General features: G+C 45.4%; 1 protein-coding gene across 2 annotated transcripts; it reads left to right on the top strand.

Annotated features, from left to right (window-relative positions):
* The first annotated feature begins 4,692 nt into the window (after window positions 1-4,692).
* Window positions 4,693-23,963, top strand: LOC116447306 (broad substrate specificity ATP-binding cassette transporter ABCG2-like). 2 transcript variants are annotated; one of them, XM_032116403.1, is made up of 16 exons: window positions 4,693-4,833; window positions 6,994-7,277; window positions 7,858-7,917; window positions 9,179-9,293; window positions 11,571-11,723; window positions 12,432-12,589; window positions 13,671-13,822; window positions 15,016-15,132; window positions 15,960-16,225; window positions 16,776-16,858; window positions 17,224-17,313; window positions 18,776-18,900; window positions 19,259-19,413; window positions 20,824-20,913; window positions 22,056-22,168; window positions 23,055-23,963. In XM_032116403.1, exons 2-16 carry the CDS (start codon window positions 6,994-6,996, stop codon window positions 23,200-23,202), a joined length of 2,109 nt encoding a protein of 702 aa, XP_031972294.1. In that variant the 5' UTR covers window positions 4,693-4,833; the 3' UTR covers window positions 23,203-23,963. The 2 variants fall into 2 exon arrangements, with proteins under 2 accessions (XP_031972294.1, XP_031972293.1); XM_032116402.1 differs by lacking the exon at window positions 4,693-4,833 and adding an exon at window positions 5,276-5,477.
* The last annotated feature ends 222 nt before the right edge of the window (window positions 23,964-24,185 follow it).

Here is a 24,185-nt window from a genome sequence, read left to right as displayed (position 1 = left end):
TCCAAACATGAAAGCAAGGAGCTCTGGGAGTGTGAGAGCAGTAAAAGTAGGAGGAATTTCAGTGAGTGCGAGGTCCAGCCCCCGTCCTGGGCTCAGAGGTTAAGGGATATGGTAACGTGAACGTGCCGGGTTTTGGAGAGACATGGCACAATTCAGCGCTTGAGGAACGAAGCAGCCCTGCTCACGGCCCATTTTCAGAGGTGGTAAATGCCGGGCATAGCTCATTGCCAGCCAGCCATGCTGCACACATGCCAGGCACTCAGGCAGGTGACAGAAGGGTGTCGGCCCCGCGGGGTGGGGTGAGAGAAAGCCCAGTCCTGGCGGAAGAGTGCCGAAGGAGTGGAGAAGTTCAGTTGACAAAACAATGGCTGTGCAGTGATGGGTCTCCAGCCTGAAGTCAGTCAGCTTTGCTGAGGCGTGCCATACAAGTTACACAGGCAAGAGCCCGTGTGCATGGCAGTAACAGGGCTCTGCACCACAGGATGTCCCAAACAGCTCTGGATGGTGCTGTTTCCTGGACACTGCCATCCCCAGAAGATACCAATCGTTACTCTGATGGTACACTCACCTCTAGGTGCTGGAAGGCACCGCAGCATAAGAAGGTACTGGGAACCCATCCCAAGTGATCATTTCCACTGCTTGTGACTACCTTTGCGGTCCCCTTCTGCAAAAAGCATCAGAAATAGCAGCAAAGGGTGAGCTCAGAGAGAAAAACTTCATATACGTGCGCACACACACCTGCAGATGCCCTGGCCAAGACAAACACCAGGCAGTGGCTTCCCTGAAAAAGATGGCCAAATATATAGATGAGTTGGGACACAGTGGAACATAACCAGTGAGGCCAGATGGAAGGTGAGTAGAAAGAAGTCTGGCATAAGTAGCTTAGGAGTGTTCTGCTTTTTCCTGTGGCATTACTGCGTGAGTTGTGCAACCAAGTGCTTCCTTCTCTTTGTTCTCCTCTTTGTTACTGCCTTCATCTTCAAGACAAAAATGCAAACATTTAGTCTGGCTTTCTGGTTTGGGTTATCTTTGCTAACACTTGCTACCTGGTGATTCCCTGCTTTTCTTCCTCAGTTTACTTGTTGATAAATGTGATTTTCCTGCAGACTGCATCAGTGCAGGGGACTTCTGAGATTTCTGAGCCTTTGCACTTTTTCTTTCACCTACTGCGATGCTCTGCCCTGTTTCATGGCATGGTAGTTCTCTGTCAAGATGACATAGCACTGGTGAGCCTCTAGGAAGGCACAAAAGAAGGGAAGAGTTATGGATGAGATAGAGCTAGTTTCTTATCTCTCCTCCAGAATGCAAGCTGTTTGCTATAATAGTATCTCACACTCTTGCTTTTGTGTAGGGTCCCTTGGGGGGACGAACACTTTGCGATTCTGGGTGTACAGCACCTACTGCAAAAAAAAAGTCTGAATGTGTTCAGGGCTGCCACAACAAATCCTAGTGGCAGCAGCTCAGGCCTTGGGAGTGGATAAAAGTTAAACAGTTTTTAGGAATGTCTCATAGGGCAGCCTGGACTTTGTTCCTGAGGAAGGAGGTGAAATGCCTATGTAACAATGTGTATGTCAACATTCAGTCTAGCAAGGGAACTGACCTCTGCAGAGCTGAGTTTGGACAGATAAAACACACTAATCCTGTTAGCCTCCTGCAGGCACTGAGGCCCTCAGAAGGGAAGCAGAACGATGGAGTGCCCATTCCTGACTCACAAATAGCAAGACAAACTGTACTTGAAGGAGTCCTGCCCAGGAGCTCGGGTTGAGTGTGGGAGAAAACTGTACTGGGGATTGTGTGTTGTGGCCCCAGTTTAGCATGGTGCACTTCTTCGTCTGAAGTCCCAGGCTTTGTCTTAAAGGCTTGAGAATACTATAGGGGCAGTCACGACTGGCGTCTCTCCCCGACCTGCTGGGCTGGAGAGGACATGGGAGCTTTCTTTTGCCTTTGCAGGCTCCCGAACACATCACTAACAGCAGCGAGTAGGAGCGATCAAAATCTGAGCATATTTATGATGTCATCTTTTTAACTCCTGAAGAACTGCTGTGGTGGTTTAGATGCACTAGGCACTTTATCTATTACCTCCGTGGCTGATTACTTGCTTTACTAGATAATACCTGTGTGTAATTCTGCTGATCCTGTAGTTCAACTATTCATGATTTCTGTCAGAATGAAGCTCATGATATCTCAGTGTAGTGCACTAGTTAAATACTGATTTCCTTTACTCTTAGATTTGCTTGAACCTTTTCTTATCTTTAACCAATTAAGGATTTAGTGCTACTATGAATTCAGATAATGGACTAAATGATTAACAAAACTTGACAGAGTCAGATTTCCTCTACATAATCTGCAAGTCTTGCAAAAGTCGACTTCCCCAAGGCAAGCAGCACTTTAACCAAGTAAGGGAGGCCAGTCAGCACTAGCTTTGACATGATGAGCAATCAGGGTGGAAAAAGCAGGATGAGATTTTTTTTGTGCCTAGGGTGGTGAATTTGTAGATGTAGCAGATACAGCACATGTGTACACATCTGTACAGGGTGTGTCTTTTGGAATGGTTTACTGGAGCTTTTGGAAAAGCCCAGGAAGTATCACTCAAGCACCTTGTCTGATATTGCCATCTTCTGCACTGATCTCAGAGCTGCTTTTATACAGTGATCATTGGGATCTGCTTATTGATGCATTCAGTAGAGAAGGCAATAGTACTAATCACCATACATTTCCTCCTGGACATATTTCCTCCTGCATATTTCTTATGCACTCTCTTGCTGGTTCAAGTCCCTGAAATATTTTATGAGCTTTAAGAAATTCAGCATTAGGTAGGATTAAAAACACCCTGGATCCTCAGGTCAATAAGAGCAGCATCCTAAAGAAAGCAGTGGAGAAACAGCAGGACTCCTCAAAGCCTCACTTTCTGCTAGATCCCTTTCCCCATGCCCAGGATGGTATCATGGTCCCTCCTGCTCTGCAACCCTGTAGTGGCAGCCAAATCAGAGGCTCAAGGCAGCAGGAGCCAAGGAGCAAGAGCAAAGATCTCAAACCTGTGCTAAAATCTGCATGAGATCTGAAACATGACCCAGGCTGTTCTTTCCTTGCTATCACAACATACCAATTTGAAGCCTGTAGCATTATTTGTTTAATGTCATTCAGTAAAAGCACCAGGGCTTGTAGCCTGGTGCTTTCTAGGGCTTTACACTGGGCTAATGCTTTTGGTGTCTTCCTGTGAAGACCACATCCTTCAATCTGCAGTAAAGCCTGACAGTTCACAGGGCAAATGCCCCTCTCAGTGGATGAGGAGCACAAAGCAGTGCTGGCACCTACCAGCCTACAGAGTGATGGGCAAGAGAAAAGTATAGTAACATCAGGCTGTCATCAGGCTTGTTGTGAGTATTTGTCTTGAATAACTACAGCCCTGGCCACTGTTTTCTGTCCCTGTACTGACAGAAACCTCCCTCAGCAACAGTATGAGCTAGATCAACTGGACTAGTAACATCATAGAGTTGAAAAAATACTCCTAATTGGGGTGGGAGATGAAACAGGCTCTCCTTGAAGAAGCCCAGAAGACTGCTGCTTGAAGAATGGGCTAGGGAAAAGCCAGAGCCTCCAGCCAGATCCTGTATTTGGCAGATTTAGTTCCTTCCCATATCTGGGGTCTTTGCTTATTTCTTTGTCATTGGGATGAGCTTAGGCACAGGGGAGAGAGAAGTGGATTTTCCATTCCATGAAGTGTGGGAGGAGCAGTAGTGTTTCCCAGAATTACCAGCATGAAGGCACTTAGCACCTTTGTCTGAGGAGCAGATGTGTAACTGAAGCTGTCAAGAGCAACCTGAACTTTTAATTGTGCTCCTTGAGCGAGTTGTTCTCCTGCACCACTGTGCAGGCACTATGTGGAGCAGCAAGTTCATGACTCAGAAAATGCTCACCTTTGTTCCCAACACACAGGCTCTGTTTGTCTCACTGTCCCAGGCACATGACAAGAGAAGATTGACTGCAGCTTGTTGAGGGGTAGTGAGTATTTAGGATTGAAATATTTTTGGAGACAGAGATGTGCATGCTTGGTGAAACACTAGGGCAAAAGTCTTCAGTGTAGGCAGATTTTCCTCGAAAGAGGAAGTTAAATCACATAGGAAACATGAACTCAAATTCACTTCTGACCCACAGAGTGACTGAAGAGAACATTCAGCAAGCCTGATCCTTGGGTGTACCTATGGCAAAACCTACTCTTCTGATGGATCTCTAGGGCTATTTCAATACCCCCATAAACCCACCTGCTGACTCCTGACAGCCCTGCAGAGCAATGCAGTTTCATAGGACGTGGGTGTCTTCCACCTAATGCAGCAATGGCATTGAGTATATCAACATACCCAGAGGGAGGCAGGTGTTGGAGAAGGGAGGGGTGAGCCTTTGGAGTTTTTATTATTAATTGAATAGCTAGAGGTATACTTTAGCCTACCTGAGCCTTAAATTGATCTAGCAAAAGCTGTAGCTAGAAAAAAAAGCAATGCTGTACCGAGCTGCAGAGGGAACTCAAACCAGAGGCAATTAATAGGATGACTTGACAGCTTTGCCATAAATCATATTTATAAACCATAAAATTGGGCTTTTCCGCCATTCACAGCATCAAGGAACCTGGGGAGATACAGCTTATTTATAAAGACAATAGTGCTTAGGAGTGGGAAGACAAGGAGGCGGCTTGACCACGAACTGAAGGAAATCCGATATTCCTGCTTTCACACGTTCTCCTAGCTGGGAACACATGGCAGCACAGAGAGGCAACCTGATGGACAGGCTGTTCTGACCACCTCTGAGCCCACCAAGGAGCACACTGCCTCGGGAAGGGTGAGATCAGAGTGGCAGTGTCACCCTGGGAAGGGGCTGCTAGGGCTGCCAATGGCCCCAGCTGACCCGGCTGGACTGGACCCATACCCCGGGGTGTGATGACCTTTCCAGGAGGTGGGAGGGCTGGAGGGAGAGTGGGCGCTGCCTCCCACTCCCCGACCGTCCCTCCCGTGCCGGGGTGCGCCGGGGCCGCGGGCATTTCACGGGGCTCCTCGTGTCCGACGCCCGTTGCCCGCGTCGGGGGCTCCCAGCGAGCGAACACCGCGGCTTTGCCCCGCTGCTCTCCCCGCCCCGGGAAGGCGGGCTGACAGCGCCGGCAGCCCGGCACCCCGGCACACGGGGGCTGCTCCGTGCCGCCGCCCCGGGCCCAGCGCCGCCGGCGGGGGCAGCGCTCCGCAGCGCGGCCCTCGCACAGCCGGGCTCGGCCCCGCGCGGCGCCGGCACCGCCCCGGGGGTCGCGCCGCCCGCGGAGCGGGGCTCCATCACCGCCGCCTTCGCCCGCGACCGGCGGGGTTTGCGTGACACCGCCGGCACTCCCCGGCGCCGCTTTATGTAACCCGCCGCTCGGACCCGCTTATAAAACGCCGCCAAGGCAGCGCTGCGGCCAGAGCCGCCGCCACCCCGAGCGCCGCGGCAGCCGCGAGGTAACGGCGCGGGCCGGGCCGGGGGCGGCCGGGCAGCGCTGCTGGCGGGGCCGGGGCTGCGCCGCGGGCGGGCCGGGATGGGGGAGCGGAGCGGAGCGTGGTCGGCCGGGTCGGGTCGCGGCTCTGGCTTAGTGGCGAAGCCGGCCCGTGGGGCGTGGGTGGGAGACAGAGGGGCGCTGCTGGTGAGGTGCTGCTGCAGCCCGAGCCTACCTGTAGCCGCTGCTAGGCTTTTCTCGTCCTCCTGCCGTCCGTGCACACACACGCTTGTGGTTTAGCTTGCCAGTGCTAATTGGTATCTTTATAAAAATCTGCATAAAAGGGTGTACGATGAACTAAGCAACAGAACCTAGCCAGGACAGATACAAGAAAAATGTTCAAAAGTCTAACAAGGTCCTTGTCCTTGGTGTCAGTGTCATCTTGTTAGTTTTTTTTTTTTTTTCTCATCATCTGTTGTGCAACCTTTCAAGTGTGTAAGCCATCTCTTGCTGATGTAACCAGCATACCCTATGTTGTTTCCCATAAGCAAGGCTTTCCTTGGGGTGAACAGCTTTATAGTTCAGTTTGGGTCGAAACTAAACAACCCTTTTCCCCACCATTTTTATTTTACTTATACAGGAAAAAAACTTGTGCAACTTGTTGAGCTTTCAGTGATAGGAAGAGGCAGAGAGGAAAGAACAATTCCCATTTCTTTAAACCTGTCTTTTGTAGCTCCAGTTTCTTAATAGGGTGACTCCCTGAGAAATCTACTACTGCTGTAGTGGTGGTCCTGCTAGTTATCACCCTCTCAGTCCTGGGAGGAAAGAAGTGCAGATGGTGGGAGGGGGGTAGTTGGTGGGATACCTCTACCTTCTCACAAAATTCAAGAAACTAGCAATGGATGTCTTTGTGGACAGGTCTTTCTCCTTACTCTTTTAACCTGGTGAGCACCTTGGCTTTTCCCAGCATCACAGTAAATTTTTAGCATGTGTAATTGTTAATTTAATCACATTGACATCTCTGGAACAAACTTGTGCAGCAAACAAGATGCATGTGACTGGCCTTCATTTTCAATAAACACAGCCATTTTTCTTGCTGTGTTTCTTCACATGGATTCGTTTATAGGCTTTCTCTGCTGGCTTTTTTTGGGTGGTAGCGGGATAAGCATGCTATGACTGAAGAACGTGGGCTTGAGTCTCTTTAAGTGATAACAGCTTCCATTTATAGTCCCGACTGTGTTGCAAAAGACAGTCACCATCATAGGTGAACTTGTTTTTGCCTCCTTAGATGCCCTTTGAGCAAGCCTCATTTAGTTCAAGAACATACTTCTTGTTCTTAAAGGTTAGTTCTAAATCTGTGGGTTTCCGTGCCTTTGGGGACTCCTTGATGTGTTCCGGTGCGGATGTCCATCCTTTTGGAAACTTGGCATGTGTATTGATTGGTGTGGTGTGCATGAACTTGCTTTTCCAAGACACTTTCTGGAGAAATTTTTGTTCACATGTCTCCTTCCTTCGTGTTTCTGTGTTCTTTGTCTCAACAGATGGGAACTGCTCAAAACAATAGTGACCTCAAAAACCTCCATGCAGTGGAGCTTGACCTGTGTAACAAGGACATGATGTCAGACACATTTGATCACAGCATTATTTCTGTTGGAGAAGAAGAAGGAGCAGGCAATTTTCAACGTTCTGTTCCAACACAGGAGTCCCTGCGATGTCCTCGGGGCTCCGTTGTGAGTTTCCATAACATCCAGTACTCTGTTAAGCAGTCCAGTGGATTCCTTTGTAAACGGAAAACTGTGGAAAAGAAGATCCTTCATAATGTTAAGTAAGTGTTTGCTTAAATGAAATACTAGAGGGTAGGAATTAATCTGCTGCTGTGAACCAGTGACCTCATGTCACCTTCCAGATCCAGCTGTGCTGGTACAGAAATGACTGCCCTCCTGCCAGTCAGCAGTTCATGTGAGCACTTTGATTTGCTTTTAGGCAAAATAGCTGGAATATAACTGAAGCAGTTTCAGTTATTGATCTGAACAAATTAGGACCAAACTTTTGTGAACTCTTCTGCCAGAAGATCTGAGGGTTCCCTTAGCTATGGTTCAAGGTGCAGTCAGAGGAAATGAGCAATAGAGAGCAGTTGTTGCTTCTTTTCAAGACCCAGCTCAGCAGGGAAGACACTTAATTTCTGTCTTTTGTGGATTGCTTTTTATGTCCAGTTCTGATTCTGTTCTGACTGGCAGTCTGGGACAGAAAGGAAAAATGCTTATTGATTTCAGATTTAAGAAGTTTTTAATCTCTGAAGTTTTCCTTTCAACGGCATTTTGTTCACACCTCACCTCTACTAAAAGCTGCATATGGATGGTCCTTGTAAATGTCCTTATTTATAAACAACTCTTTCCTTCTTCCAGTGGCATTATGAAACCAGGCTTGAATGCTATCCTGGGGCCAACAGGGAGTGGGAAATCTTCGTGAGTACCTTCTGCTCCTTTAAATGGACAGTCAGCTGTTCAAAGTATATTTGGGATTCTGAGGGTTGGGGGAGATTTGAGGGATCTGCAGGATTAGACCTTTGCATGCCTGTGAGAAATCTGGTGATACAGTTTGACCTCCTGCCCTCTGTCAGCTTTGCTGAAGTTCTTGCACTGTGACTGTGTCACACCCCATCTACTCCAGTTGGTGCTCTGTAGTACTGCAGTCATCTTTGGTGGTGGCCTGACTTAAGATACCAGGCAGAACTGGGGTGACTGGAGCTCAGATGTGGGCTCTGTCCTGACTGGTAACAGGGTGGGAATGGGGTACAAGCTCCCCTGGGGCATGGCAGATGACACTCCCTCTGAACTCACTGCAACAAGACTTCCTTGAAGCTGCTAGGCCAGACCCCTCTCTGATAACTGACAGGAATGCAGTCTGTAGGATGCTCTGGATCCTTACCCCAACTTGGCCTGCTGGTGGGACTGCACATGTGCTTGAGTTGTTTGGATGAAGGCACACAGAAATACCATGTAGACTATCTCCATCCAGTGCTAATGCTGTTTTCTCTCCTGTGGTCAGAGAGGTCTTTGTCACTCTCTGACTGTAAGAATGTCAGACACTCTCAAATATGGCCAGAGTTCACACAGGTGTGTTTTTGTGGTAACCATTGATCTTCTTTTCTAAGGAGACTGCTGGTTAATCAGGATGCTTTCAAGAGCAGCACTTCATCAGGGCAGTTTACTTAGCTGGCAAACATGCTGGCCTCTGCATTGGCAGTAAGGAGGATCCAGTGATACATTGAAAAAAAATTACCTTATAGCATTAATCGTAACTCTAGTCTTGTTTATGCCCATATGGATTAATTTCCTTGAGATCAAAGGAGTTAGTTTTGTGCTCCCCTGGCTGGAGAGCAGCCTGCAACGACTCAGCAGGGTGCTTTTGTCCCTGTGCATTTGAGGTTATCTATAAATACACAGACCAAGTTTATGTCTGTGGGGGGTTGACTGTTGTGAATTGTGCGTGTCTGTACACTGCCATACTGCTGTGGCACACCGTGTGCTGGAAAATCCTGGATGTACACCAGACTTTCTGTACAAAGAGCTAAAGCCTGCAGAGTAGGGGAAGCCCCTTCCTGTGCCCTCTGGTTTGCAGCATGCTGAGAGCAGGCTGTAACTCAGTGCTGGCTGATGGTTCTTACCCAGTCAAGGGTAAAAGCAACAGTTATTGCAAAACCTAATGCCTGGTGTTTGTCTGAAGTCTCCTAGATGTGCTGGCTGCCAGAAAGGACCCAGCAGGTCTGTCTGGAGAAGTGCTTATAGATGGCATCCCACAACCTCCAAATTTCAAGTGCATCTCAGGATACGTTGTGCAGGTGAGTAACTGCTTTCTGCAAGGCCTGGGAGACCTTGGGATGGAAGACCACTTAAGATGAGGAAAGCAGGAACTACTAGTTTAGCAGTAATTTTCAGTGATCCCTACAGAGCCTAATTTGATAACTCAGCTATTACACTATTCAGTTTTTATCTGGGATATGGAAGACAAGAAGATCCAACTGTTACTCTAGCTTAGTCAAGCACAGAGGTCTTTGTCTTCCCACGGCCACATGGATGCCCAAACTGCTGGGCTGCTGTGACTTGTCCTTTGGGCTCTGCCCTGAAAAGCTAGCAAAGATTTTTAAAAAAAGGAGGAAAAAAACCCGTGACACCCAAAAGCTCTTGTTGTTAAACTCAGAAGCAGTTCTAGCTGGCAGAAGTACCTTCAAACTATCAGACAATAATTCTAGGAAATAAGTAGATCCCTGCTGTTCTTCCTCTGATTCTAGCTGGCTGTGACAGAGGTTCATTCCACTCGGAGACAGGAAAAGCCAGCTGAATCTGCGGAAGTGGGTGGAGGCCTGGACCAATAATAGACCCTCAAAGCCCTGGGGAACTTGGGGAGAAGGGGATTCTTGGCAGCCATATGAGCAGCCGAATCTGGAAACCATCCAGGGTTCTGACTACAGGCAGATGTGACATAGGCAGCTGAAAACTGCCAGCTGTGGGGCTCTGGGAGGATCTGTGGGATGAGACTGGTGCTGAATCTTGATCCTGGAGGTCAAAGATCCCCACATCCTCAGTGGTTGATGAATAGCCTGTAAGTTTCTTGCAAGTGGTCCCAGTTTGAGACATTTGTCTCTCAAATGTCCAAAGCAACCAAACATAACCTTAAAATGATAAGCAACTTGGTGAAACATTAAATGGTCTCTCCCTGTTCTCACCCCATGCAGTACTCCCCGGCTCGATAAAGATGGACCAAAAACTACAAACAACACTTAAGTCCTAAATACATACATAATTATAGAACCAGTTTTGTGCAGATAAGCATATACGCGTGCTAAGTCATATGTTATCCCCATAAAACTGCTGGTGGTCTCTGCATTCATGCTGTGAGAGCGAATGTGTCATACCACTGTTGGTTATGTTTGGTATTAAGCTTAAATTCACAGTTTAGTTTCCAGTGTAGTTGTTTTGGTGGATCTGAGAGTGGAGAATGGGAGGCTAGGGTCAGAGACTGGGGGGTTGTGGGAAGGGAGGGGAAGGTATGAAATGCCAAAACCATCTTTGGCAGCAAAGCAGCACATTCTTGTCTTCCTCTGTTAACTCCCATGCCAAACATGGTTGACTGGTGTATCATTTGTGCTACTGATGCACTACGTCTGATGTGGGCAGTGTCCCAAAGCAGGCAAGAATCTGCTGCCCTGCAGCTTAGGGGATGTCTTCCAAAGATGCCTGATGTAACAGGCATATTTCCCAGCAGCTACCCAGTGTTGCAGCCCTTTTCCTCATCATGTGGTAGGATACAGAATTGGTACAAATATCGGAGTGGGGTGATGGAGAGGCATGGAGCTCTGGATGGACCTGATGATAAATCTCTGTTTGGCTCATGGTTGTTGCAGGTTGCTGTAGGCTGCCCAGGTCTGTCAGGTGGATAGATTTGATTCCCCCTCAAAGTGCACAACTGTTGGAAGTTTTGTAAAGGGGTATCCCTTAGAAAAAAGTCTTAGGTCCAAGAGATACACATAGTTAAGACATAGAAAAAATCAGGAGCGTCTTGGTGCGATATTCTTGCTTCTCTGAGAAGCTGCTGCCAGTGAGGAGCTGGGGAAAGCTCCTTGTTGGCAGCTGAACTCAGCAGGTGCTCTGGACCACAACAAGGTGTGGCTTGTAACTGGGAGCAGAGCTGACCAGGGTGATGCCCTGAGTGTCTCTACCTTGAACACTGAGTACTAGCAACGTCCTTTGGCTCCAACTGGACTGACAGAAGTTGAACTGTACAAAATGACTGCCTGCTCTGCCTCGCTTTGGCTAGTAAATAGAATGCATATGCAGTACAAAGTGGCAGTGTCTGCACTTGAACTTCTCAGCCTGAAAGCAGGCTGAGGTGGTGCTTGGTGTAAGCTGTGGGTCCTGCAGAGCTGCATTCTCCCCTTGGTTGCTACTGAAGGACTTTGAATTTCATGTCATGTAAAATTTGAAAGGGGAGTTGTCCTTCAGTCCATGTTCCACTGTGGTCTGCAAAAAGCTGATCTAGTGACTGCCACTAAGGGACTCTGGTGCCCACTCAGGCAGCTGAGGAGTTTTTCCAACTGTCCATCCATTTGTACTTTCAGGATGATGTTGTCATGGGCACAATGACGGTGAGGGAGAACCTGCAATTCTCTGCTGCGCTGCGTCTCCCCAGCTCCATCAGCATTAAAGAGAAGGAAGAGCGAGTCACCCAGATAATCAATGAGCTGGGATTAAGCAAAGTGGCTGATGCTAAGGTGAGCAGCGAGAACACCTTTCTCAGAAATCATACTACCTCTGGAAGCTGAGCTGCTTATCTCTGGGCTGTATGGTGTATGTAGTGCAGTTACAGGAAGCTAAACAGGAACCTGACTAAACCATACTGCATGCAAGAAATCAGTCTCCAGCTCAGGAGGGAGCTTGGAGAGAGGTATTTGTATTTGCTACTAAAAGGGGAAGGTTTTGAACCATGTCCAGCATGTTGTATAAATTCAGAAGGGAAGGAGTCGCTTAGTCATTGCATCTTGGAAAGTTGTTCAGTCACTTCCTGGCTTTGTGGGACAAGACGAGGAAATTGTTTTCTCATTTCTGAAAGCTCTGAGGGATGGAAGACTGGTCTGTGATAGAAAAGTTCTGTGCAGCTCTTGTATTAACAGGCAAGCTACCAACAAAAGGCATCCCCACACACCAATGCCTCCTCTGAATGTTGTGGCCTCATTCTGTCTCTTCCTTGTCAGTGTCATCCTTGTTCCCTGAAGTTATAAGGCACCTGATACCTCTGAAAATCAGGCTCAGCTTACTGCTACACAGTCCCTCACACTGAGTCGAACTCACCTGCTGCTGGCCCTAGAGTTCGTTAAAGGGACTCTGAAAATGAAAACAGCTGCTGGATGTGGAAAGCTCACAACTCCAGAGCATGTACTGACTGGGTCTTGTTGCAAGTACCTGATTTCTTCTGCTTGCAGGTAGGAACTGAATTGATCCGGGGAGTGTCCGGAGGGGAACGGAAGAGAACCAACATTGGGATGGAGCTCATCACAGAGCCACCAGTCCTTTTTCTGGATGAACCGACAACTGGCCTTGATGCCAGCACAGCCAATGCAGTACTCATCCTTCTGAAGAAGTAAGAATCAGTTCTTCAGGGCTGTGTTGCAATTTGGTTGTCAACTCATTAGTAAAAAAAGGAATGTTCTTATGACTGAGTAGCTAATGCTCCTTTTTTTTGTTGTTGTTTTTTTAATAGCTAGACAAATAGACTCAGAAGTGGTAGTAAATGATTTGTTTGGGTCTTTTCCAAAGCCTTTTTAAGCTTATGGGAATCTTTCCACAGCAAGCATTGGATTGGAGCCCAAAAAGCAGATGTAGCTTGGACAGCTTCCCTTTGCCACAACAAGGGGTGGACTGGAAGGTCCGGCCTTGCAATCATAATTTCTTGGCTTTCCATCTGAGTCTATTACAAAGGCCCCCCCCGATAACAGTCTTGAACTCAGATCTAAGACTTCACCCGCAGATTTACCCTCAGTGTCCAGTGTTTAGGAGATGAACTGTCTTCTGACAATTAGAACAACGTTGCATGCCAGGAAGACAAAGAAGGCTTATTTAATGAGAATGACTTTCCAGTCCTCCTCCTGGGTTTGCGGCATGTTGTCTGGTTTTGCTTCTGGGGGTCACTTTGCTCTGCTGTTTGTGGATATAGGTCTTTGGTTGTCAAGGGTACTTGCTGGGCATCAGTGCTAAAGCACTTGAAAGAGCATCTGACAAACCTCAAGGGACACTTGTTTTGATTTTTCTTTAGAGTAAATCTTCAGCAAAAGACCTAAGAGGAATCTCAGCTGGCCAGACTTACACAGCCTGCTAAGTAATGCCTGGTGCTGCCATGGAGCACAGTAGTCAGGTTGAGATCTGGTGTAAAAAACATGTAAGGAGGGTTTATACACAGCTGTGGCCTCAGGCTTTGCTAGCTACAGACAACATCATACTCTGGCTACCTGGACTGCAGTGATGGTCTCCTGTAATGATGGGTGCTATCTTGAAGGTCTTGCAGACAGCATCTGACACAGTGACAGAGAAGGGGAAACGACAGTTTTTGTGGGTCAAGACCCTGAGAAGTTGCGAAGTATTTGTCTTGGATTTGGATACTTGGGGTTTGCCTTCCTGAAATTCAAAGTGTGGTGTACTTAAGAGATGGTTTGTTTCTGTTTCAGGCTCTCAAGAAGAGGGAGAACCATCATATTTTCCATCCATCAGCCCCGCTATTCCATATTCAAGCTGTTTGACAGTCTGACATTACTGGCTTCGGGAAAGGTGCTGTACCATGGTCCTGCAAAGCAAGCCCTGGAGTACTTCAGTTCTATTGGTAAGTCTTCCATGCCAAGAGCAAAAGCAACTGGCTCATGAGTTAAATCTGTGTGTAAATTCTTACCCTAGCATGGGATAACCATCCCATGCTTCTCTATCACTAAGATGTTAGAGACTGTACACATACAGTCTGAGCAGTGTTATGTTAGAAAAAAGACAGAATGAGAAACCCAAAAATTTTCAGATGAGAGCATGGCTCTCTCTTGCCTTTGTTTTGCCCTGCATGAGGACAAAAACCAAGAATCAGTTGGACATGTAGAAGCATGATGTCCAACAGACAAGGTAATACTTGTAGTTGTACCAGGTCTCGGTGGCAGATCTAGTGGTTTTTGAACCACAGCCTGCAGATTGGCAGCAATCTGTACAAATTGATCCAAAAATATGCTCTGGACTGAATGCAGATGGACAACCAAGAAAACAGAATTACGGTGTCTTAAGATGGGTTAATAGTTGCACTGTTGGGTGGCTGCCCTCTCTCCAAGTAAGCAGGATGAAGATGTCTGAAAATAATGAACAGAGAATGTGGAGTGAACTTCCAGTCTGTAGATGCAACCATGGACACATTAGACTGTAAGCTTTCCCTGACTTTAAGGGAGGTGCTTTAACCAGTGTCAGTACTTCTGCTCCTCCTCTTAGTAGCTCACTTCCTTTCTCTCAGGGAAGCTGTAGAAGCATCTTTCGGTTTGTTTGTTTTTAATTTCCTCCTTGTCCCATAGTTAGAATGATATAAGAAGCTGCTCTTGGACAGCCCTTCCTCATCCTTGTGACCAGGGAAACAACAGCAAGAATTGAGTCTCTGGAAGAAGTATCTGAGTCTGTAGAAGAGACATCCAGGAACCTCTGCTGAGGAACTGTGTGTCTTTCAGAGTGGGATATGGTTAAACAGCACTGAGAAGGAGGCAAGAGTTGTCCATACTGAGCTGTGTAGAAGCAAGTTAGAGCCTTCTCCTCACCTAAAATCAGTGAATAAGCAACTTTCAAACTCTTTAGATACCCTGGATTCACCACCTCCTAAGTCCTGTCAATCTACTGCTGTAAAGTAGCACTTAAAAAAAAGCAGTGAAGCCTTCTGGTAGCAGGGTTATGGAAAGGTGATACGGTATTAGACCTAACCTTCTAAGGTGTGCTCTGTGCAATACAAACACGTTGCATGTGTGGTTTTGGTTTGGTCTGTTCTGGTTTTTTTTTAAGGATATGAATGTGAACCCTTCAACAATCCAGCTGACTTCTTCCTCGATGTCATAAATGGTGATTCAACTGCTGTGGCAGCAAGCAAGGAAGATCACAGACCTGTGGACACAGAAAAAGGTAAATTGTGAAGGAGAAATCCACTGCTGGCTAGTGTAGAAGGGAAATTGTATGTGGTGATGGCAAGCTCTTATTCTCTGGGTTTCCTTGAGCCTAAGAGCATTTCATTATCTTTTTATTTTTCCTACTAATATATATACTTTGTTCTTCTTTAAAGAGCTCAGAAAACTTTTAAGATTTTTTTTCACTTCAGTTTTATAGGAGAGCAATGACAAATATCAAAAATAAAAACAACAACCCTATGTGGAAAAGACTGGAAAAACTAGATCTGCTTAGTCTCAAGAGGCAGCTGACAGAAGTTTTCAGTCATGTAAGAGGCTGCTGCAGAGAAGCCAAGGTAGATAGGCTAGGGAGTGATGGATTTACAGGACAGTGAAAAAGACTGGAACTATTAGAGGACAAATTCTCTAGCAATATAGTGAGTGAAATGTTTGGAAATACTTGTTTGGGGATACTGTAGTACATCGTTGACTGAAGGATTATAAGGGAACAGATTTTGTAAAGCACTTTTCAGTAATGTGAATCAGAGCAAACATTGATTTTGCCCAAATTCAATGAAACAAAGGTTTTCTGGTGCCTTGTTTTAAGAGTATGACTGTTTTGTGCCAGAAGGAATGGGCAGATTAGCTAGGTTCGATTAAAAATGCAGGAAAAACCTTTCACTCAAGCTGTCCTCCTAAACTCAGAGCTAGAGGCTTGAACAACTCAAATTCTCTGGGCATTTCTGCCTTTCTTCAGCCTCCAGAACTGCTAAGCATATTGATGGGCCATATCTGAAGGTCAGGTTGATAGGGAATCACAAGCCGTATCTTGTTTTTCTCACTCAGAAGTGAGGAGTGAAAATGGAGTGGCAGAAGACAACGTGGATAGCAGTGTGGTAGATGTGCTGCACCAGAAATATCTCAGCTCCAGCCTGTATCAGAGCACAAAGGAAGCACTGGGGAAAGTGGAGCTTGGACGGGGAAGCAAGCAGAGACTATCCAAGCAGGAGCATGAGATTACCTATGCAAATGGATTCCTCACTCAGCTGTACTGGGTGTCCAAGCGTTCCCTGAAAAATCTCATCAGGAACCCACAGGCCTCCATTGCACAAGTAGGTAACAATTGCTAAAAGTCTCAGACTCTTGCTGCTCTCAGTCCCATGATCTGCAGTTTGTAGGACAGACTCTTGTTTTCAAAGGCAGATGGGGAAACAGAAAAGTCCTGTGCCACTGCCATGTAAGTGGAGTGAGATGCTCAGCTACCTTTGTGGCCTTTGGAAAAAACCTCTGGTTTAGTTTAGCTAAGGACTACTGCACTGAAGTTTGGGGAGGGCATAAAGTGCTCCATTCTCTGGTTCACATGGGGATCTTCTAGGGTGATGTTAATTTTGTGCCTCACTTTAAATTTTAAACTCGGTTATTCTATAAGAGTGTTTCTGCTAAACTCTCCTAGCCAAAGAACAAAGTAGGAAAGTGAAGAGGATAAAATCTGAAAAACTCATAAGGATTTGAATTGTGTGTGTCATAGGTATACATTGCCTCACCAAGAGCAAGGCTTTAGGCAGGTGTGAATCTTAAACCCTGCAGATGACTTAATGTTAGTTCCTAACTTTTTTACTTATCTGAAGGACTTCCTTTTTCCTTTCTTCTTTCCACTTCCAGATTGCAGTGACTGTAATTCTAGCCTTGGTTGTGGGTGCTATCTTTTTTGGTGTAAAACTGGACCGAAGTGGCATTCAGAATCGGTAAGATGAAAAGCCACAGCTTTGCTCATTTTTCTATCTGTAGCAGTCAGGTTTGAGGCACAGGGAAGGAAGGCCTTGGGATCCACTTGGACCCAAGGAGGGTTGGGTTCACAAGCCTCAGAGCACTGCAGCATGGAATTGCAAAGGTTCCTAAAGGGGCCACAGTTCTGCCAGGCTTGCACATAAGTACAAAGGGGATGTAAAAGGAAAGATAAAGGATACAGCTAAGATTTACAGTAGCACAATTAAATATCCATTCTGTGGACAGAGAAAAGCACTGACTTGATGGTATGATGATGTCTGAGGCTGACAGTGTTTGATCTGGTTGTTCCCTCGCTGTTGCAGTGTTCTGTTTTGCCTTCTAGGGTTGGATCCTTGTTTTTTGTCACCACAAACCAGTGTTTTTCCAGTGTCTCTGCAATTGAGCTATTCATCAGAGACAAGAAACTATTTGTGTAAGTAGTAAGGCACTTGGACGGTCTCATACCCTGGAACAAGATGGGGGAGTATCTTACACGCTAAACAAAATTATTACCACCAAAGACTTCATTGCTCCCTTGCAACATCAGATTGTAATAGTAATGCTAAATTAGTCTATAGAGCAGGGAGCTGAAATGCTAAGAGCTGTGGGAAGGAGGAAATGCTTTTACTTGCTTGCTGTGTGACAGTTTACTGGAGCTGGTTTTCCAACCCACTTCTGGTAACAGCTGGTTTTGAAGTCTGCATGTGAATCCTGCAGACTGTGAACCCTTCCTGCCCTCTTGCTCACAAGGGTTGAAAGACTGTCTTGCAATGGTCCTAAAATGGCAAGACTGTGCAAAAATGAAGGGAGAATTCCTGGAAAAACTTTGCAAGGGATGCTCAGATGAAGGGGGCTGCTGTCTGGCTTACAAGAGCTTGCTAATAATCAAGCGCATCCCTCTGTTTAAAAGGATGTGCTCAGTTATTACATTCTTGTTATAAATAATTACTTTAATATGTAATTATATATAGTTACTGCATATTACTTTACTTATAATATTATGTATAATATCTGTATAATTATTCTTTATATTTTTATATATATACATATATATATGTGTTTGTATGTGTGTATCTGTGTGTAAATGCATGTAGATACAGTATACATACATGTATATATACATACATGTTGAAAGTGTCGTTTGGAGGCGCCTCCACCTCATGCAGTGGAAGGGCAAGAGACAGATCCTATGCAGTAAAGAGGAAACTGGAGATTTATGCCTGGAATGTACATGTCCACCCACAGGCTGCTCAGAGCAGCTTAGTATTGATCCTAACAACTGCTCAGGAGTGAAATTCCCCCAAGCTGCCATTTCTTGCTAGTCTGCCCTGCTTCTCAGTGTAGTTTACCAGCTATGTCAATGGGGATTTAGGCACCTCACCAGTTAAAGCATCTTTTCATGAGCTCCATTAAGCAGCAAAACAATCATAATGACATTTAATTGCCCTGTGAACTGGGTTGATGTTCCAAAGGTGTTTTCCCATTGTTGGGTATCATTCCTTCTTCCCTGGAAGCAGCTATATGAGTTAGCAGCAGATGAAGTGTTCCTCCAGTTTATAGCAGTCTAACGCTTCCCTGTGCTCTTGTGTTAAGGATCTTTTTCTTTGAAAAGAGATTTAGGAGATTTTTTCTGGTATTTTACACAGCAGTCACACAGCCTTTCATTCACTTTTTATGGAAGGGGTGTCAGTTTGACTGCAGGGTCTGTGAGACAGATCAGCCCTTACTTTACAGAGTGATCAGGGAGAGCACAGAGAATATGAGCAATTTCCATAGAGAGGAGTCAGTGGCAGAAAGAGCAGAAAACAAATCAGGATAAACCAAACATGCACTCTGAGCCCGCTTCCCACAGAAACTCTAAACCTGTACAACTCCCCTCCTTCCTGTCCTCGCAGCCATCAGTACACCAGTGGATATTACCGTGTGTCTGCCTACTTCCTGGCCTTGATGATAGGAGATCTGCTGCCCATGAGAACTACTCCAGCCATCATATTCTCATGCATCAGTTACTGGATGATTGGTAAAGAATTGATGCTTTCATTGAACCTGTCGTCTTCCAACACATTTGATTTCTGACATAGCCAGAGCTTAATTCCTGTATCTATAACATACTACTACTTGAACCTTCAACTGATTTAAGTGCTTGGCATCATAACTTTGGAGGACTCTGGGGCAGGGACAGAGACAGCAGCAATCTAAGACAGGGACCTGCCCGACAACGTGTTTTGGTAATGCTCTGTGGGCCTTTGAAGCATGCATAGTTCCTGCCAACTCCAAAGTTGGTTTTCCTTCCTGACATGCCTGTCTTGTATAGGATTCCTCTCTGGAATTCATAATGTGGTTGTTTACTGGACTCTTACCTTTCTGTTTGTTGACAGGATACCAAGCTGTTGCAGGGCGGTTCTTCTTCTTCATGCTGACTCTGGTACTGGTGTCCTACACTGCCACAGCCATGTCCCTGGCTATCAGTGCTGGGATGGATGTGGTGGCTGTGGCCAATCTGCTCATCACTATTTGTTTTGTCCTGATGCTTGTAAGTATATAAGGGGGTGTGCACTCCTCCTGGAGGGGAGCAAAAAGCTGAGACCAGCTGAGAGGATTGGGTTGAGCTAGCCCTAGGCAGGCTAAACTATCCATAGTCCAGTGGCATGTCAGCCCCTTGCTTGTGATTTTATGGTCACTATAGGGTCAAAGATATACTTCTGCCAGCTTGTAGTCTAAGGGTCAGATCACTGCTCAGGTGCAGTTCAGTAGTTGTGATGCCACCAGAACTTTGCAAACAGTGTGCCCCAAACAAGTGTTGTTTGTTTTTATTAAATTGTCCTTACAAAGATGGATTTAAAAAAAATCTTGCATTTCCAGTATTAGAAATATAAGTGGTCAACTAGATCATTTAAAAGGAAAAAGTCCTGAAATAAACTTCAGATCTGTTGATTTTTTTGCATTAATTTTTGCTGCCTAAGTGGGATTAGAAGTTGAAAACCCTCTCTTTTTTTAATTCAGTATTGCCCTTGGGTTCAAGAAATTACTTCAATACTCTTCCCCAATTTTTTAAGGAAGAGAACAAGAGAGAGAGGAATCTTGACTACTCATGAGAGCTGTGAATTCTTTTTCAAAGAGGTGGTGCTGGTGATGGAACTTCTTGACTGTGAGACCTACCAAGTTACATACTTCTTGTTAGGTGATTCCTGGTCACTGTCTGTGTGCATACTCTGAGCCACAGTCCATCCCTTATTCCTTGATTTGCAATTCAATCTGCTTTTGCAATATGCCAAGTAATAGTATCCTGCTTCAACTTCTTGCTGTGGGTGAGAAGTGTGCATGTGTAGTCAAGGGCAGCTGATGTACATTGAGTTATGTCACAGTATATAAGGAGTGACAGTCACGAGTGAAAGTCAGTGGAGTAAGCACAAGATCACTTGTGATGAAGCAGAGGCTGAAGTGTCATGTTTAGCTGTGAAGACTGCTTGTGCTAAGAAGTAAAAGCAAATCTTTTTCCAGACAAGAGAAAGCATGGATGAAAGATGTAGGACAGAGGGGAAGACTGAAACAATAACACCCCAAGTTCCCCGTTCTTCTCATTTTTGATTCTCCACTTTTTTATCTCCCAGTCATCCCTCTTTAGCCTCTGGCTAGCTCTACCATAGGACAGTCCTCCTGAGTAAGAAGTTGTGATCATGCTTCTTAGCCCACATGTGGATGTAAAAAACCTTTCTGACCTCTTTGCAAGCAGTTCAGCTGAAGTACTTGGGTATGCTGTTGGGTCAGCAGCCTGGGAGTGCTGCAAGGCTCCAACCCATGTCGGTGGGTACAGGCATGACAACAGTAGTAGGTCCATCAATCCCAGGGCACCTCTGCTGGGAACTGCAGCATCTGTGCAGGAATGGTATTATTTGCAGTAAACAGAGTTTGTGACTCATCAATCTCTTGGGTTCTATTTCAGATCTTTTCAGGCCTCTTAGTGAACCTCCCTTCAGTAATGGGCTGGCTGAACTGGCTCAAGTACTTCAGCATCCCCCGATACGGCCTCACTGTGAGTAGAAAGTAGCATTGGTCTCCTCTGAGTAATGTAGCCACACTGCTGCTTCCTGGAGAGGCTTTGAGTATAAAGTGAAGTTCTCTAAAAAGCCAGGTTTGGTTTGTTTCATTGCATGAACATAGTAAAAAAGAGAACAAACCAGCCAGCCTCAAAATAGAAGCAAAAGTTAGAACTCTGTGTGAGAGCTGGAAGTCTCAGAGACTGAAAAAACACTTTGTGCTACAGAATTAGTGCTGCTTGGACAGCAGCAGAGCAAACTGTCCAGTGAGGCACTAATTCCTAGCCTAAATAGTTGATCCCTGTGGTTTTGAATAAAATAAAATATGATACAGCCTCTCCAGACACTACTGTATGGGTGGCCAGTCTGAGACCAATGAATTTACAGCTGGTTAAAGGATTTACTATAATGCCCAAGTGTCTCAGTCTTCAGTGTGGCTTCCTCTGAAGTGGAATTTGACTTTTCTGAGTGGTAAGGATCTAAGGGTGCAGCTGCTTGGAACACAGTAAATAGGTAGAGCAGGTCACAGGTGGGAGTTGTTTCCATCTCCTGTTTTCATCCTGGCCAAGCCTCTTTGGAAGGAATAGTGTCCTACTTTGAGTAAAAATGACTGAAATGAATGCTGGAGCTGGTGCAGGGTGGGAGATGTGTGAGACCTCATTGTTTGGGTATCACTGAGGTATTTTATCAGCGGTACTCAATGTGGAAGTGTCCTCTGAGGTAGCAGTGAGTGCAGGATGCCAGTGCTAGGGAACCTTTCACCTCTTGCCTTGGCTGACTGTGCCACGCCTTCAGTGTGGTGGTGCTGGGGTGTCTGCCTGCAGCCACATGGTTTTCTGGATCAGTAGATTGACCCAGGTGAAAGTGGATGAACAGGAACTTGTAGCTGGAAAGACAGCAACCCATGGCTAAGTAACTTTGAAGCCAAGGCCTGGGACACCAAACTCTGCATGTAGAACTTGGAGCGGTTCCTAAGAAAGGCAGTGATTAAGAGCCTGAAAATAAAAAGGAACATGAACATACGATTCCAAGAATGGTGGTATGTGTATTCTAATAATCAAGTTCCTTTGAAGTGTTTCAGTTTTAATACCCCAAACCACAAACTCTGCAAAAATCTGGTGTCTGCCTCTTTCCCTAGGCTCTTCAGGTGAATGAGTATAGAGATCTCTACTTCTGTGGTGAAAAGAATCCAAATGCAACAGTGTTTGTGGGAGATACAGGCAGTTGTCCCCCTAGTATTTCAGAGGAAATGTAAGTAACTCATGGTGGTTCTGGGCCTGAATTGTGATGACTCGCTTAAAGGGAAGTCTGACTGTGTCAAATTTTTATACTGTTCACAGAATAACCACTTACAAGCCAATCTCAACATGTTCCAAAGTAATGTATTTTAGGATTATATAGTAAACCTCCACAGTTACCCAAGAGTGAAGTAGGGATGAAACTTTACTTGAAGAAATAGGCAGATGCACTAAATTAAGTTTTGTATTTGATAACGTAGCCCTGACTGACCAGTTTTCCTAAACAAATCCAGGGTCACGTAACAATGGGAATGCAATGTGTGGACAGCTACAGAGTTGCTGGAAAGCAGTAGACCTGTGATCAGAAACATGCCTCCCCCACAGAGCTTGTTTGTAAATATTAACCTTCCTGCAGGTACAGCAGAGAGCAGAGGTATCTCTCTCTCAGTGCCCCATTTGGCCCCATTGGAAATACTCTTGGCTACTGATACCTTAAGCAGTGCAAGTGTTTCATGACATGTGCCAGAAAGATGGCAAACTGAGTATTTTGCAGGGAACAGTGCAGTGCTCTGTTTCCATGGCTTTTGGACTTCCAGTGATTGTTGTGCAAAACTAATGCTTCTGTACTTACCATGGTTTAAGGTGGTTCTGAGGTTTGCTCATAAATTGCCAGTTATCTATAAAGAATGATTAGATTACTACTGAAAAATTACGAGAACCAGAGATGTAGATTTGTCCCTTAAGCTTTATTTGGTGATGGGTTATGAAGTTTCTCTATTTCTATCACCTGTTTGGCAGAGTTGAGGGTAGAAGGATCTTTGTGGAACAGGAATAAAAGTAATTACCTGAAGATGTGTACCACACAGTAATATGAACTTGTGCCCCATGCTTTTCTGCAGGTGTTCTGGTGAAGCATACCTGTGCAGCCAAGGAATCGCCCCTACCAGCTGGGCAATGTGGGAAAACATAGTGGCTCTCTTCTGCATGACTGTTATCTTCCTTATCATTGCCTATGCAAAACTCCGGTTTATGAGGAAGTTCACATAGACTCCTGTGGTGCCTTGCCCTGCAGCTTCTCAGGTGTTAAAACTGAAAAGCTTGTTAGGGCCTACTGGAGATTGCCAAAATGTTTCAGCTGACTTTGCTGGACTTTAGATGGGAACCCTGTCCCCCTGTTTCTGGAGCATGATCTCCACAGGACTGTGACTGTGGGTTTTAAGAAGAAATGCATTAATGTACATTGCGTAAGTGATTTTTTCTAAGAAAGTATAATTCTCGTAATTCCTTAGGTACGTATCAAATTTTATATTGGAAACCATTATTATTCTGTGGCCAGCTTCTACGCAAAATATTCCATTGAACATATGAGCTTCTCCATCTCAGAAGGTGGAAGGTGATGGTGGCATTTATGGATTGATGTGTTGTCCCTTTTTAGTGTCTGTCACATCTGAGGAGAGACACAGACCATTCGCAGTGTGTTGGAGATGCATTTGAGTTTGAAGTCAGTACAGAGATCAAGCACTCAGTGCCAGGAAAGAACAGTTATACTTCTAGTAGTTTCTCAGTGGAAGTTACTTCAGAAATAACTTTAGCTTCATTAAAAACTAAACAGCAGTGGTGTAAGACATCTCCCCTAAGAAAAGAAATATATACTGTTGTACTGTAAAAGAAAGAAACAAAAAACAAACCAAAAAACTTGCCCCCCACTGTGAACAGCAAGAAATATATTTACTACCTAAAAGGAGGAGAGGAAATGCCCTTTTTCTTTATTTTTTTTTCTAAATAAAAATTTGTATACTTACTACTGGCAGAGGTTTTTAACAACAGACTTAATTATTTGCTGCACTATCTCTATATAGTGCTACTTACACTGGACTGAAAAAAACCTATGTAGACACTTCTGTGGCAACTACAGCAACAGATAGTCTATCCTGGGGGGATTGTGGTATCTTGCCGGTACTTGTATCCTCACCACCTCATCAGCAACAGAAGAGATGCTTTTAAATCGCATTAAGACCTGTAAGCGGTTC

Source organism: Corvus moneduloides, chromosome 8, assembly GCF_009650955.1.
Source record: "Corvus moneduloides isolate bCorMon1 chromosome 8, bCorMon1.pri, whole genome shotgun sequence".
In the NCBI taxonomy this organism is placed as follows: Eukaryota; Metazoa; Chordata; class Aves; order Passeriformes; family Corvidae; genus Corvus; species Corvus moneduloides.
Note: the sequence above shows the minus strand (reverse complement) of the source record. Positions and strands in the feature narration are given on the sequence as shown.